Below are 16,041 nucleotides of genomic sequence, written 5' to 3'. Positions count from 1 at the left end.
TGGATTTGTTTTGTCATGAAACATCAAGTGGAAAATTAGTATTGCATTTCAGAACATTATTTTGGGGGGATTTAATCGGGACCCACAGACAAACCACAAACTCGCGGTCGTGTGAAGAATTCTTCTACTCTCTCCCCAAGTGAGTCACTTTCCCACTTTTCTTCCCAGATGATGCAAAACAAATTATTTGAGCTGTTATTTGGTTTTAAGTGTCAGACAACTCGTGAGTTTCATTCTACTCTCGTGCCAGAAACCCCAGTGAAGCTTAACTTTAGTCAATGTGCACAATATATTGTCAGTTTTAACAAGGTTTTGTGAGTAAGTTTCCATGATTTAGTATACCGCTTTGTTTAACATACTTGTCCTTTGCCTGTCTACATTTTACTTCTGTTTTACCATGGTATACTATGGCAAATCTTAAATGTAGGGAACACTACTGAAATAGCCATATAATAAAAATGTGTGCAACATGATGAGGTTTACAGAGAAATACCTCTATTCTGTTGATCTTTATTATCTGAGTAGGGGTGGACTGCCTAAAGCAGTGGTATGGGTTTTACTTCACATCTTAATAACTTCATGCTATTCATGGTTCTGATAACCACCAATCCCATCTGAGCTTTCCAAGGTCTCAATCCTTTGCTAATTGAAAGGTACATTCAAATCGAGCAGGAATCCAGCCCTCTGTGACTGGGGTTTCAAACTTTGGGTATTCAAACGATCTGCAGAAACAGCATGTAAGTAATGAAGAGTCGAAGAAGCCAATAAACTTGGCAATGATGGTCTCAATGAGGATGATGTGTTAACCATCGCTGTCAGTGACAATAGCTAATAATTATTCTACATTTCCTTTTGGATCAGGGTTGTACAATTTGTGTTCCTACCTAGGGGACAACTTGTGGTTTGTTTTGTTATTCAATTGGTCTTTTTTTGGGTTCTCTAAATTTACTTGCGTCAGCTGAAGTCATCCTGGGGCATTGGGAATTTCCTTTTCTACTGACATAAGTAAATCAGGTGTGGATTTATATAGGTCTTGCTTATTTATTTGGTGTTAGCTAAGGTTTGGGTTTGGGCTGATGTTTGGCGGCAAGTAATCTGTTGATGTAAAACAATTATTTACAGTGTCGTGTCTCTCTTTTCTGTATTGCAATGCAGTATCACCATTCATTCTGTTGATTCTTTAGGTGCCAGGTCAATTATTGTTTATGGTAGGGAGATAACCTCAATGTAATGCAATAAGAAACCCCTGCTTAAATTAAAATGTTTTGGTATGCAAATGTTTGTTCAGTTCTGGAAATTATTGAATTGACATGAATAAGTTTATTCTTCATTTATCATGTTGTTTTTCGCATGTGTGACTGGATGCAAACCCTGGCCGATGTTATTGGTACCTTTCACAGCCAAAATAAGTAGAATGGGAATCCCAAGGACAGCAGTCTTTTCTGTAATAGTACAAGTTTATGTTTTTTCTTTTGTCTTGTTGTTGTGATTGCTTGTTCACTTTGAGGTCCTGGGCAGCTGCTTATTTTTAACCTCCTCATCTGCAGGTTTCGACTTCTTGTGACCGCATCACACCATGCCTGAGGGGGCGCGCCGTGGCAGCCAGAAAAAGCCCAGCAAGCAAGGTCAGAGTTCAACGCTTCCACATCTCAATCTGCACTCACTATATCTCTTATGTAGTTTTATTTAGGAAGGAATCATGGAAAAACTTCAATTTTTATTTCTACATAGTTGCTCTTTTAACCAAGGTTTTCAAGTCAGACTGTGGACAAGAGCTATATGAGATGTTTTGGGAAATCTTAAGCCCCTCTTCCCATTCGTTATGTATTGTAAATTTGTTTCCCTCACAACTCAAGTCATACCAATTCTAAGAACATTTATTGAATATTAATTTAAATCTCATTTAGACAGTATGCCTGTTCTGTTGTTGTTGTTTTTGTTGTTGTTTACACGTATCCAGACAGAAGCCTGGCTATTTCAGGTAAAACAATTTTAGGAGAGCAACAGATAATGAGACAACAAAGCTGCTATGTTGTGAACTACACTATTTCTGTCCAAGAGTGTCTGTTTTTCTTCAGGGTTTGTGTGTATATGTATGTAAGTGTGTTGTTTTCATAATTTGAATAGATCTTCAAAGGCCCTCATAAAGGCCAGCTTACTATACAGCCATCACAGCAACCTTTTTTCAGCCAACTCCTTCTCCCCCTTTAATCATGTCGCCTAGCGACCACAAGTTTTTTTTTTTAGTTGAAAGTGGAGGCTGAATTCAAGGCCACATCCTACTGTGACATCCTCAGGTACAGATTCATTCATTTGCAGACTCTGTTACTTGGTTTTCAATAAGACAAAAAAATACACAACCATATGAAATGCAATGCAAATACAGTAATGTGAACAAGAAGATTTGAAGAGATAAAGTCCAAAAAGTGAAGCTGACATTTCTGTCAAATTCCCCAGGCAGTAAATGTTTTTATTATTTTTGTATACTTGTTTTGTCTCTTTTTTTTTTTTTTTTAATTCTAGTCCAAAGAAATGCATCATTAGTCACTCTCTCACACAAAACAACGCTAGCTTACTCTCTCTCTTTGTCTCTCCCTCCCTCCCTCTTTTTCTGTGCTGATTCATTCAAAGAGGAACAGGCACACACTTTTACTGAATACAAACATTTTTTTTTTATATAAAACAGGAAACTGTTTAAAAAAAAAAAAAGGGCAGGTTCCAAGGTACTTCTTTCACTCTCTTTCTCTCCCTCCCTTTCACTCACTCGGTTTCTCATCTTGCTCACTCTCTCCCTGTGACTGGCAAAAGGGCACACCTTCACTCAGGATGACTTGGACACACACACACAACGGCAAAACAGCATCAGGTCACGGCTTGTCCAAGTGAACAGAGGTGAATAAATAATCATAATACTTCTATTTTATTGAGTTAGTTTGTTTTTGAAAATGCAGCCTATGTAAGTGTGTGCTTGACGTTTTGCTGTGGTTGGCTCTGAAAGGAAATTCTCTGGGTTTTGGAGTTTGAGCCGTGCTGGAGACATCTCAAGGGACAGCATAGCAGCAGTTAAATGTGGTGTTGATTAGTCACTGGCTGAAGCAGTTATAAGTTTCTCAGGCTGAGACTTAACCAGCATAATCCTGGCCTTATCTCATATGTCCTGTAGTCTTGGAGAAACTGTAATTTAGGGGATTGGAGACAAGTTGGCAAATGTTTATACAATGTGCTTATGTCAGATAAATGATAGATCTGTAGATTTAGTGGATAAGGGATTTGATTTGATTAACTGAATTGTTCCAGATTCGTGAATAGGTATTTTTTGTCTTCACTGCACACATGATTAAACCCATGCCTTTGGCTTTTGCATATTTCAGATTAGTCTGGATTAAATGTTTCAGACATAATGTAACTCGATGAAACCGAAAATTACTTTTCAAAACTAGAACTGCTATGATCTGAGAAATTCAGTAAGACTGACATGAAGCAAGTGTTTCTATGTTGGGTTTGATAGTCATGTCACAAGTTGTTTTATTCATGGAGTTCTGAGTATTGTAAAAATATTGCACTTTCAAGCAATTTGATAATTTCTTAATCTGTACCCGGTACAATATTGGTAAAAAATAATACTCTTTGGGTGTTTTCTCCAGTTTGAGCTCATCCACTGTTTAACAGTTGTGTAGGCTTTGGAATTCTGTGCAGTATGGAGCAATGTATGTTCATAGTATCTATCAATAGCACTAGTAATGTAAATGTGAACTGTTATGGTGTTTTAGAGAAGGGCTGCAGTACAATGTAAAAATATATATTATCCGTGAAGAAGAAAGACAAAATGTGTAGGTTAGTAACTGCTGACAACAGTCAGTGTACTTCTATATGGCCTTGCTCTCTGGCCATTAGGGGCCATTTTCAGGACCTACATCTTCTTCTAAACTTGGAGGTGGTGTTTTCTGTGCTGTTGAAGATCAGAATGGCTCACTGAGCAAGCTAAAGGTGGTGCAGGAAGTTGCTTTAAAAGGAAGCAGCTGACTGTTTTGTTTTTGTGTGGCTGCACATGCCCTGTCTGCTGCCATGTTGCTTTGCAGCGCCTCAGTTTCCGCCACCTTTCACATTCTGCAAGAAAACGCAACCACGTTAATGCATGTTGCCGATTGGTCACGAGTCTTAACAGCATTTTGCCACATTTGCCTTTGCTCTCCTGTATTTCTGGTTGTCTTTTTAATTGTTTTTGTATTGAATCTCCTGCCACAAATAAGTGAGTTTTTAATTTGTATTTAATATACATTCAGTCAATCCCATGGTGCACAACCAGTAAAATAAAATAAACAAAAACTGTCACGAGGATTTAATGCCAGATGCATTAAAAGTAATAATGAGGTGCAACATATGAAAGGTTTGGATTGCAAAAGAGCAGGCAGAGGAGAAATATGGTTTTGAGGTTTAGGCATAAGCAGTAAGAACAAAAAAAGAGGAGTTCTGGGGTTCGGATTAGGGTTCCTGGAGGAAAGATTGTTATTATTATAGTCTGCATGACTCCAGCATGTGAGAAGTTCATTTATCAAGTCAATTCAAAAGATGAGACAATCTGTATATACAGCTAAGATGGGGGAGTAATGATGTAGGGAAAGTTATTGGAAGAATTTAAAGTAATTTTGTTCTGCAGCACAGTGTGACGCATGGCGAACCAAGATGAAAAAGATCCATTATGAGCTTCAGGTGTCAGATACTATTAGGAAGCAACACAAATGGAGACATCTACAGGGCACATTTAAAGAAGACTGTATAAGACCATATATTTGCCCCCAACATCTGGATCCCAACAGTTTCTGTTTGTCAGAATAACTGACCGAATCTACAATGGAATGTTTGTTAAAAATAAAAAAATGTTACAGGACAAAGTTTTTGATTTATTTTTACAAGCTGCTTGCGTAGGCACTTTAGAGAGAGAGTGAGAGAGAGAGAGAACATCTTTTGTTTCTTTCCTGCATTCAAATGCAATATCAGAGATTTATAGGAAAATAGGACTGGTCTCACTGACAGATTTATTACTTTAGACACTGTACCTCCAAAGAGGCTTTGGATATAACTGGAACTTGGTTGGCTTCAGAGAGAAGTTGGCCTGCGATAATCAATTCCTTTTTCAGATCATGCCTCGGTCATGTAAGAAGACCTTTTTTGGTTTTGTTGTTCCAGTTTCAAAAATGCTCCCACGAACCCCTACTGTACTACGCTGACTTGTCCAAACGTGATAGACCACTTGGGCTTCTAGAATAGTCAGAGCATGAGCATTCAGGAAAATCCCTCTTTCCATGGTGTTTTAGAAATGACCCTAAAGAGATGCAACTTTAAATCATGTCCAACTTAATCAATTTTAAGGCTGATTCAATGGAGAAGTCAGATTTGTTTTGAACCACATCTAGACTTTTCCTTCACTTTGCTTTGGTTTACACCTCAAAGACCGACTGAAAGACAGTAATCCCCTGCACCCTGTTCACAGTGTAAATTTGGATCACATTTTTGCCACACATTCTTATGCTCTATGTTTAAATTTCATAAACTTACTTTATTTTCAGTCCAGTTTCTTGTGGTTTGACCATGCATTAACTTGTATGTTACTGCATTATACTACAAAACCTTAATTGTCCATTTACTAAATGAGTGAAAAAAGTGCGAAATTGCCTTGTGGACTTTCCATGGGTAACTGCTATCGAAAGGGTAAAGTTGTGGCCAGGGACAACTTTGCAACGTGTTTGTTTTAGTGAAGGATCTAAAGGTTACCACTTTTAAAGCTTTCTACTTTTTTTAGTAGGATTTAATTTGTTTGGCCTTTTGTTCTTCAATACTTTACTTCACATGCCAAATGAAGCACAGATGCTGTCTAAAAGGGGGATGGGAAATGGGAATGTTAACATTTTGCTTTTTTTCTTGAAACATTTGTTCTCAACGCCCAGCCAATTTCAGCATCTTTTTTTCTTCCTTTGTGTAAGAACGAGTCAAACGCATGCGGGGATGTTTGACAATGAAAACTAGAACACGCGTTGACACATGAAAACAGGATGGAGGTTGATGCTGTGTCTGCAAAAGTCTTAGATTCATGCACATTGTCGGTAGATCTTTTTGTTCATTAGAGGAATTAAAGCCTATGCAAATGAAGCCACCCCTGCAATTTTGTACAACATGATCATTTTTTTCATATTTTTTTTCCAGTGCATAACAATTTGCACAAGTGGTAGTGTTTTTTGGTGCAGTTATTTTTATTACAGTAATAGCTGGCTGGTGGGAGCTGAGTTGCCAGTTGGTCTGTGTGGTTTTTCTGTAAGAATTAAATATCATAAAACACTATATATTCTCACACCTTTGTGGTTGTGCTTTGCTTCCTGCTGAACAATTGCATTTGCAGTGAAGTGTAAAAAATAAAAATAAAAACCTTTCAGGTGTTGACACAGGCTTGTTGGCTTCAGAATTCCACAGCTATGGCCATTCAGAGGTGTTACTGACTTTGTTACACTTGATGCTTGCAGAAATTGGTGTTTACCCTAACCCTTGAAAAAGAAAGTTCAAATTACATTTTAACTGACTGAATTAGTGGGCATAATTTGGCAAAATGTTCCAGGTGTTTAGTGGTTGTGTATTTAGAGAGAGATCCAACGGAGCTGGCCCGTCATGGGATAATCTTCCCTGTAAAATAAGTAGATGAAATCACCTCTTTTCAGCCAACATATAAATGGCAAGAGATCAATGATAAATGTAACAAAGAATAGACAAATACAGTTTCTCTGACATCATGTTGGGGGAAGGGATAGAAGATCTAGTAATATCAGGTGAACCTGAGGAGGGAAAGGGCACAGGGAGACAGAGGCTCAAATAAATTCATAAAATCAGTACTAGGATGTGGCATCATAGACCGTCTGCATCATACGAGAGACCGAAGTAATTGGAAGGCAAAGGCTGTAGCAGAAAAGACACATGGCAAGCACTCTAACCTCTGCATGTCTAAACCCACAACTGGATTCTGCCCATAATGGAGTGTCCATATCCATACTAGGACACACAGCGGTTATACAGAATGTAAAACAATGTGCATTGTTGGTTGGTTCAGGGATTAGGATCATTGGGAGTCCCAGATTAATAAAAAAATACATGATTTGCTTGAGCCGGGGCCTTATCATGTTCAGACTAGCTGACTGTGATATGGTGGTTGGGATTCACATTTAGAGATGTGTTTTTTAAGATTCTTAAAGCAGCTATAGGAAAATCCCCAGCTACCCTTACATATTGCAAAAATCAATCAATCAAAACCAGTTCCTTTTCAAAACTTAAATTAGCTCCCAATCCTGTTTGTGACACCTCCCTACTTAGCATTTTTTATTTGTTTGTTTTTCTCAATAATTTTATGAATATGGTATTCAGAAGTGGACAAAACTAACGAGTGGAAACTTCACATTCACATAAGTTCTTTTACACAAAACTGGACACCTGACCCAGGCTCCTCTCCTCTCCTCTCCCCACAGCTGCCAAGCGGCCCTCCTCCGTGTCGTCGTTGAGCGGCATCGTAGGCCGGATGGCGTCCTCTGAGCCAGCAAGTCGGGGCAGCTGCACGTCTGTCAACACTGTGTGCTCTGACAGTGACCGCACAGCCAGTCTGAGTTCCTCCGCCTCCTCCGCCTCCCTGCAGGACGGCCACTCGTCTTTTGGTGGGGGTGGGGGCGGGGGTAGTGGTGGAGGTGGGGGGGGTGGCATTGGTGGCGGTGGATCCCTACCTTACGGAAGCACACCCCAGTACCCCCTGCCCAAGCGGAATGGCAGCGACATCAGCCTGGACCTCACACCTTTCTCCCAGCTGGAGGAGAGGGGGCAATCGGTAGCTACCTTCCTCAAAGCTCTGCCCTCAGCCGCTGGTGGAGAGGGGGGGAGGGGCAAGCTGTCCCGTCTGGACCGCGTGGTGTTGGAGATCGTGGAGACGGAGCAGGCCTACGTGCGGGACCTGAAGAGCATCGTGGAGGTAAGTCTTAGAGATAAAAAGCAGCAACACCATTTGGACAAATGGTAGCCCTGCCATATTCTTTCCTTTCTTATCCTTCAATCAATCAATCTTAGTGGAGCGCCCTTCACAATAGAACATAAGAAAGTTTACAAATGAGAGGAGGCCATTCAACCCATCGTGCTCGGTTGGTGTCCATTAGTATCAAAGTGATCGAAGGATCCTATCCAGTCTGTTTTTAAATGTTCCCAAATTTTCAGCTTCAACCACATCACTGGGGAGTTTGTTCCAGATTGTGATGCCTCTCTGTGTGAAGAAGTGTCTCCTGTTTTCTGTCTTGAATTCCTTGAAGCCCAATTTCCATTTGTGTCCCTTGTGAAGTTCATATCAGTATACATGATGTATACTTGACTTCTTTTGAGTCAGTTTTAGGGTATAGCAGTGTGCTAATAATGGTATAGAAAAAGTAATAAGAACAATACCGAGGTGAGTTGAAAGGGCCTAATTAAATTTCCGTCTTTAACTTCAAACCTTGACTTAATTTTGGCTAACGGTGGCTTTCTGAAGACAATCGTTGAGGGAATGACAGCAGGTAGACTGGGAACTGAGACTGTCCCAGATTCCCATGTCACCTGAGGAGAATGTGTGTGGTTTCTGCTCTGGGGTGAAGCTTAACGCTACATTGAAGCAGTTGTTGACTTGACTTACCCTGGCACTAAAGTGTGAGTAATTAATAGAATTACTGGTAATGGAGACAAGGGGCTGGGGATTTTGGCGGTGGGTGTATATGGGTCTTGCTTTCAACATGTTTATTAAGTTGAAAAAGGAAGTGGCGTACTTTGAGGAAGAAAGGAGGTTAAATGGGGTGGGGGCACAAAAGGGTGTTATGAAAGAGGAAAATTAGATGAGGTTTTATTTCTTGTTTCTTTTCCACTAGTGCTCTGTTCTCAACGAGCCCTGTAACAGCAGACATACAGAGCATGCTCAAAGGCTACTCAGATCTCAGTGGGAGAATTTGACCTACATGTTGTCTAAAACCCCCATTTAAGGGTACGTACGACAGATGACCCAGTCGCAGTGGAAGAGAGCTCAGACTTGATCTATCCTGTTTGGCAGAGTATAACAGGGCTCATAGAGTTTTGAGCCAGTTAACGGTGACATCATCCCTGTGAACTTGGAAGAGTGTTCCAGCCCCCCTCTTGTGTCAGGAGACCTGTCTTTGGCATAACAGTTTTGTCGCTCTGCTGGTGAGGCTCAGGCACCCAGAGGTATGCCTGAGACAGCGGTTCTAATCCAAAGTGTGGTGGGGGGGAACACATTCAACAAGTGTCATACTGGAGTTGCCTGACAGCTCTCAATCGGCCCCACATGAGACAAGTTAACACTTAATGCAGCGCGTGTGTATGTGTGCACGTGTAAATGTGTGTGATGTATCCAGTGGTTCAGTAGTTGTCTTGGGTTTCATATTTGCAAGTTCGAACGGTCATTATGCTGCATTTTTCATGCTTGGCTTTATAGAACCGAGTAGCCTCAAAGGACACGTACGGGGCCTGTGGACGTTTTTAAGAGCCAGTAACACAAACATACAGATTGATCCACAATAGGCCTTCAAGAGTTCAAAACCTGGGAGAAAAGGAAAAAAAGGGAAGCAGAGGGGTACAGGACAAGAGACTCACTGAGGTAGATCTTCTGTAATGTGCAACTGGAGACCTAATATTGAAGAGCAGTGGCCAACAATGTGTGCGTTGTGTATCTAGTGCTGCTGTACACCAGGCTTACTTTAAAGCGTATATCACTTGAAGCAGCCTGGTTTTAATTGAGGACTCGGCTAAGAATGATGTAAATGTTGGTGGTAATGAAAACCAACCATGACAGGGGAGTCTACAGGGGGGTTAGTTTGAGAGAGAGAGAGCGCAAGAGAAGCCCCCTTCCCCTGAATCGCTGCCAAATAGGACAGGAAACTGGGGGGGGGAGCAAGGGTTTTGGCTGTAACCCCTGTTGGAAAGCTCTTGGGAAAGGGGGGAACAAGGGGGGTGAGAGGCCCTCATATTTCACATCAAGGGGGATCTGACAAGGCAGCTGTTCCTAGAAACTCTGACCTACTTTCTGATTGTCGACTCCCCTAAAGTCCCTAAATAAGTCCCTCTACATTGCTTCCTTCTTTTTTTACTCTTTCAGCTGTTTTCTTGTTTCTTTCACACTTTTTGTGTTTTTTCGTTATCCTTTTTTATTCACTCTTTCATTTATTTCTTTGTCTTCATGAGCTGAAAACAGTTCTGCATTCTGCCCTTTTCCTTGAGGTGGGTGGTGGAGGGTGGGGGGGTGAAGAGGGGCCTGGTGTTGTTCCTGTCATCTGTGGAAGAATGTCCATTTGATTCCAGAGATGTAGTATTTTGCAGCCTTTAAAGCTCTGATCATGAGTTTCAAAACCCGGCCCTTACTTAACAGTTGAGTACGTTGGGGCGAGTGTTTGTTTGACTTCTCGGGAGTGCTGATTGCTCTTGAAAGATCTTAGGAATGTTTTGCTGGAAGGAACGTGCTAAAAAACGCCATTCTCAATTGCACCATGCCCTGTCAGTCCCACAATCCCTCACTTTGGACTTTTCTTCATCACCCCAGATCCCCCCCCCCCCCCCACACATACTTTGTTTATTTGTTAATTCACTCCGATGTATTTTTCAAAAGGGCTGACTGGAGATCGACTGATTTCTTTCACTCTGGAAACTCGGTCAGGATATGACCACAGACTCCCAATGTGCACCTAAAAAGCACCACCTACATTTCTTTGTTTCCTCGTTCACTGGGTGCCTGGAAACATCCGTCCTCTGATGCCAAAGACGTTTATCAGACACACGTGTTAGGCACTTGGAAATGGAGCAGAAGTCCAGCAATTTGGTGTAAATGGAGCTGAAAAATCTCAGATAAGCATTTGCTGAAAATCCTGGATAACATTTATGACATTTTTACTGCAAAGACAGAGTATTGCCATTCAAAGAAAATTACTGTGTAGCCTTTAACAACTTAGAAATCATGATCTTGGCAGGCTCTGAATTCCTACCAGCTCCTAAACATTGCCTTAAAAGACAAAGCTGGCCCTGTGATGCTGTAAAAAAAATAATAATAATAAATAAGCGACTAGTTAAATTGTGAAGTTTTGCAGTCATTAAATAAGAGCACATACATTTGGGTGTCTATAGAAAAACCGTTCGGTATGTTTTTTGAAACGTCTGGTAGTTTTTTGCCCATAAATCTTTCAGCTCTTCCAGCTGAATTTAAAAATGTGCTTTGCAGCTGCACCGAGTGACAGCCTCACACTGGCACTTCTCCTTGTAAAGTTCTTACAGAGGGACTAAAGCACTTCAGAGTGAAATGTATTCTATCATGTTACATTATATCAAGTTGCTCTGGGAAGTGTGCATAATTTATTTCCCTTCCTTACCCTTGTAATGCGTTGCTGTTTCAGCTTTGTGTTATTAATCAGTTATAGACAAAGTCCGATATTTTATGTTGATTAGAAATGCTGGAATGAAAAGCAGCGCAGTTAATTTCAAAGGAGAATATTTTTTGTTTTGCTGCCTACCTAATATTTCAAGCCTAATTTAGGAATGCATGCTATATTTAATGTCTTCAACATCAGGTTTTTCATACCTGTTACGTGTCTGAAGAACATTCTCACAAACCTCTTTCTTATTTATTGGATGTGACTGAAACATTTGCTCATAAAGATGTTTAGGGTTTAGGGGTTAGCAATTACTTCATATGAGTTATCACCTTCATAGGAAATTGCGTAACTCATAATGCCTTAAACACTGGAAAGCAGACATTTGCAAGTGCGGTGGAAGGGGGTAGTTCCATATCCCATTGTAAACGTTATATATATATATAAGGTAGAATTAAATAAAAATGCTGACCTATGTACTTGCTATTTGGATATTACAAACCCAACGCTTGATAACAGTTTAGTTTTAATGAAAACCAACCACAAATATGTAGGTCTATCTTTTTCTGTTGAGAGTTGCTCAAGTTTTCTTTTTATTTAGTCTGGGCCTAAATTTGGAACATTATTTTCCTTTTTCAACTAAAATAAAGTATGTTTAGTATTTTCCAAGCAAATTAGGAATCATTACTTTGTAACTAAGGGTTCTTGGGTCCAAACCAAGACTGTCCCAAAATGTTTCGTAACTTTATTTTGAGCTTGTAACCGACACCCAGATGTCCGGTCTGTGATTAAAAGCCCAGGTTGGAAGCCCCTCGAAGGGTTTGCTGGTTGTGTCAGCCTGGGGTTGCCTTTGGAGAGCGCTGAGTCAAGAAAATGTTTTCTCATGAGACTAATAGGGAGGTGCATTTCCCAAGTCAAGGGGGGGAAATAAAAGACAAATATTGCATGAGAGGGAGGCCTCTTTTGCATTTGTAGTATCAGTTGCAGAGTTTGCTTTCTTGGGTCAAACTGTGTGTTTATTTCATGGATCTGAGTGAAGAGTAGTTTCATATACTTCTCACGAGGGGAAGCTAATTTGATTATGGAAGTAACAGAAATATCTAAACATCTCTATGCCAAGTGTGTGTGTGTTTGTGTCGGGGAGGGTGGGTTTTCTGTATCCACGGTCATAGGGTGAGGTACACTACACAGTCTTCCACAATCCTTGGGGTGAATGAACTATCCAGTCCTTATGAAGGCTGCAGTTTGTGTGCATGTTCGGGGGTTTTTAAAGGTTGGCTTCAACTATCCAGGACAAAATATTTTTTCCATAAACTGAAAGGAATTATACATTATAATTACATTAGACACCCTTACCCAGGGCAACTTGTCACAAAATATACACATGTCACAGAACATATAGCAAGTAGTGCAAAACAAAACAAAATATTTTCATACAACATAAAATGTTCAGTCTTAAGATCTGCCACAAGGCAACACAGAAATACATTTTACTTGGGACTAGACCTATTCAAAATTTTTACCTATCCATGAATTGCAAAATATAAACTTGTACCCTAACACTTTTGAATGAATAAGAAGGGGAAGGTGGCTTCTGAAAAAGAAAAAAAAAACACGACCGGGCTTGTAATTTGTGATTTGCAGGTAGGTCAATTGGTTTGGTCTAGGCCTTAGTTTAGCTGGAGATTTGGGAGCAAGTTCAAAACTCCATGAGAAATGAGATTGTAACCTTGGGTGTGCTAAGGATGTTGTCTCCAGTCCTGCTACAGGGTGGTTGTCAGTGACCCTTCATTTGTACTTTGCCCAGGATTACTTGGGATGCATCATAGACTGTGGGGATTTGCCACTCAAGCCTGAGGAGGTCGGCAGTCTCTTCTGCAACATTGAGGACATCTACGAGTTCAACAGGTAAGTGGGCTCCCTTTCCTGTTCAATACAGACCCTAAAATTAAACCCAGTCTTCTGTCCTGCCAGCAGCCTAGTCTGCAATTACTTTGTGATGACGGTTGCAGCACTATTGCATCCATACATGAGCTATCCTATCTCCAGGGTTTTGTCTCCTCCTATATCCCCTTTGGCCCCCTCCATTCATTTTCTACTGGTTAGTTAGTCATGCCATTCCTCATGTGTCCATCTGCTTAGAGTCTCCCTCCCCACACTGGTGGAATGAGCATTAGAAGTGCACAGTGGCCCTCTTAAGATGCATGCTTAGATTATCACCTGTAGACCTTTCCAATCTTCTAGTATATCTAAATTATACTCACTGTCACGTGTGGATGAATTTGCACAGTGATTTTGTTACCTTGATATTTTGTATATTGTGAGTGACTGTAAATGATGGAAGTCATCTTGGATAAAGACATAGGCTATATACATGAATAATAACATTCACAATAACAATGTACTGGATGTGTCTGATAAAGATCATGATGAGGTTCCCAGCATCAGTTTATCACAATGTATGTAGGGCTGAGATTAAATCGAAACATCAACCCTCACACTAAACCCAAAGTATATAATCCAGAATTAGATGGTGGCTTTTTGGTTACCAGAGTTTTTTTAATCCTCTCTGTTCCACACCATACAAAACCACCATCCCAACCACTGGGTTTCGTAAGTAGTGATTGGCAGGGTGGGTTGACATATCGGGACTGTAAGTGTTGTTTTGCATGCAGGTGGTGACATGTAATTATATGAAATGCTTCACTGTGGACAGGGAGGAATGTCTTGCGGTCTGGAGTTCGGCAGGAAAACCAAGCCTTTTTTGTGTTGTCCTGCTTGGAGTGTAAAACACTTTTGGGGTTTGTGGAAGAGATGGAGGGATAAGAAGGAGGGGGGGGTGTTGGTGAGGCTCTCCAGCTCTTAGTGGTAAGTTCTTGAACAAACAAGAAATGAGTTTCGCCAGCAGCTTTGCATTGTGTGCCATACAAGAAAAATCTGCAGAACATGTTTGAATGATTACAATTAGCTGATTCAGCTGGTGCAGCTATGTACTGCATGAGAGTGGTGTCTAATTCTAGTGTTAAGCAAAAGTATCAGACTATGACTCGTGCTGGAATTCTGAGCGCTGTTTTCCCACCCAGCTCCAGCCAGAGACTGTGTCTGAAATCAGTGCAAAATCTGTAAAATCCTGGTAGTGATGATAAGTAAGGGAGACCGATATCATTGTATCTTCCAAGTAGTGCTTTGAATAAAGGATGGGTATCAAATGTATTTGAACATAAAATAATGCTATGGCTTCCGATTGTGTCACTGTTATTGACCATGAAGGCTTATTTACAGTAAGGAAAACAGTCTCTGTGTTCCTGTGGAGTGGGTGAGCATTTAAATCCACTCAGAACCTTGATTGTTAGAGTGACTGTTCTGAAGGACACCATTAGCCTGCCAGCCAGCTCCTCTACTGACGTTGGCTGTCAAATACTGTGGATGTCTTGTTTGCGTGCAGTAACCTGGGTGGCTCCACTGTAGAGCTGTGCAGAGACGCTTAGCAGAGAGCAAGGGTGATGCAGACGCTCTCCAGATCCCAGCTAGTTGGCAGCACATTTATTATTCCCCCACTGTAAAAACGTGCTGTAACTTGACGGGGAATGTGGGCTACACTTCATCACATGCATTTGTAAAGGCACTCGGTAATGACCTGTCTGTTTTACCTTGAAAAGTGTCGAACCAGGTTTCTTTATATAACGTCAATAGATCTGAAACTCGAAACCCGGTTTCGATCTTGACAGTCCAGTCCATATTTATCCTAAATGTTATCTGAGATTTATTTTTTCATTTGAGTCTTGTTGCCATTTGATTAATAAAATATTGTTTTAATAATTAATTTCCTAAGCATCTAGCGTAACAGTTGTCCATGGGTGTTGTGTTGGTGTTGTTTTGCGGTTTTTACTTTTTCATATCAATTCCCAAACTTTGCCAGTGGTCATGTAAAGACCTTTGAGTGCCTAGTATGTTTTAACATGGGCTTGCAAAATCCCCCACCTGGGTTAAGCCTTACAAACAATCATTTTTATTCAATTGCCATGAACCAGAACACAGGGCCATCGTCAATTTGGTGCTGTGGCTCTTCTTTGCCTTACTATTTTGTTTTTGTTTGGTATCACTGCCTTTTTTGCTGAAACTACTGAAACAGGCTTACAAATGTGAAATCTTCCCTAAGTGTTTGCACAGACAACATTATCTGTTGCTTTGGCTTGTTAATTTGTTCTGCCTTCCAATCTCTCGTTTCACATACCTTCTCGTAGCCTTATGACCCAAAGTGCAGTACGCTGGTTTTTCCGCTTTGAAGAGATGAGAATACAAGCAGTGTAGACTTGAGTTTAATAACCCAGGGAAGAACAAAAGAATATTGCCTTTAACACATCACTCCACATCCCTCCTTTTGCTGTATTCCAGGCAGTCATTTCAATTTTTTCCCTGTTGAGAATCAGCTTTCATTTTTTTTGATGAAAAAATTCCCCCTTGTTTTGCAATTGAAGGGAATAAAAATCCTCATTGATTTTAAGGGAGTGCCTTAAAGTTGAGATAATACTAATCAGGTTCACAGATGTGGGACATCCCACAGCACTACTTTGGTTACACTTGTTATTAGATTTGGTGACAAGAGTGACCTTGTGAGTGCATTTCA

General features: G+C 40.6%; 1 protein-coding gene across 1 annotated transcript in view; it reads left to right on the top strand.

Annotated features, from left to right (window-relative positions):
- The window catches only part of plekhg2 (pleckstrin homology domain containing, family G (with RhoGef domain) member 2), a 53,310-nt gene that overhangs the window by 13,178 nt on the left and 24,091 nt on the right, over positions 1–16,041 (top strand). Inside the window, exons 2-4 of the mRNA XM_066705717.1 lie at positions 1,548–1,625; positions 7,506–7,996; positions 13,222–13,322. Of these exons, the coding sequence (XP_066561814.1) occupies positions 1,577–1,625; positions 7,506–7,996; positions 13,222–13,322 (641 nt within the window). The 5' untranslated portion in view covers positions 1,548–1,576. The remainder of the gene's footprint in view (positions 1–1,547; positions 1,626–7,505; positions 7,997–13,221; positions 13,323–16,041) is intronic.

This window comes from Amia ocellicauda, chromosome 5, assembly GCF_036373705.1.
Source record: "Amia ocellicauda isolate fAmiCal2 chromosome 5, fAmiCal2.hap1, whole genome shotgun sequence".
In the NCBI taxonomy this organism is placed as follows: Eukaryota; Metazoa; Chordata; class Actinopteri; order Amiiformes; family Amiidae; genus Amia; species Amia ocellicauda.
Note: the sequence above shows the minus strand (reverse complement) of the source record. Positions and strands in the feature narration are given on the sequence as shown.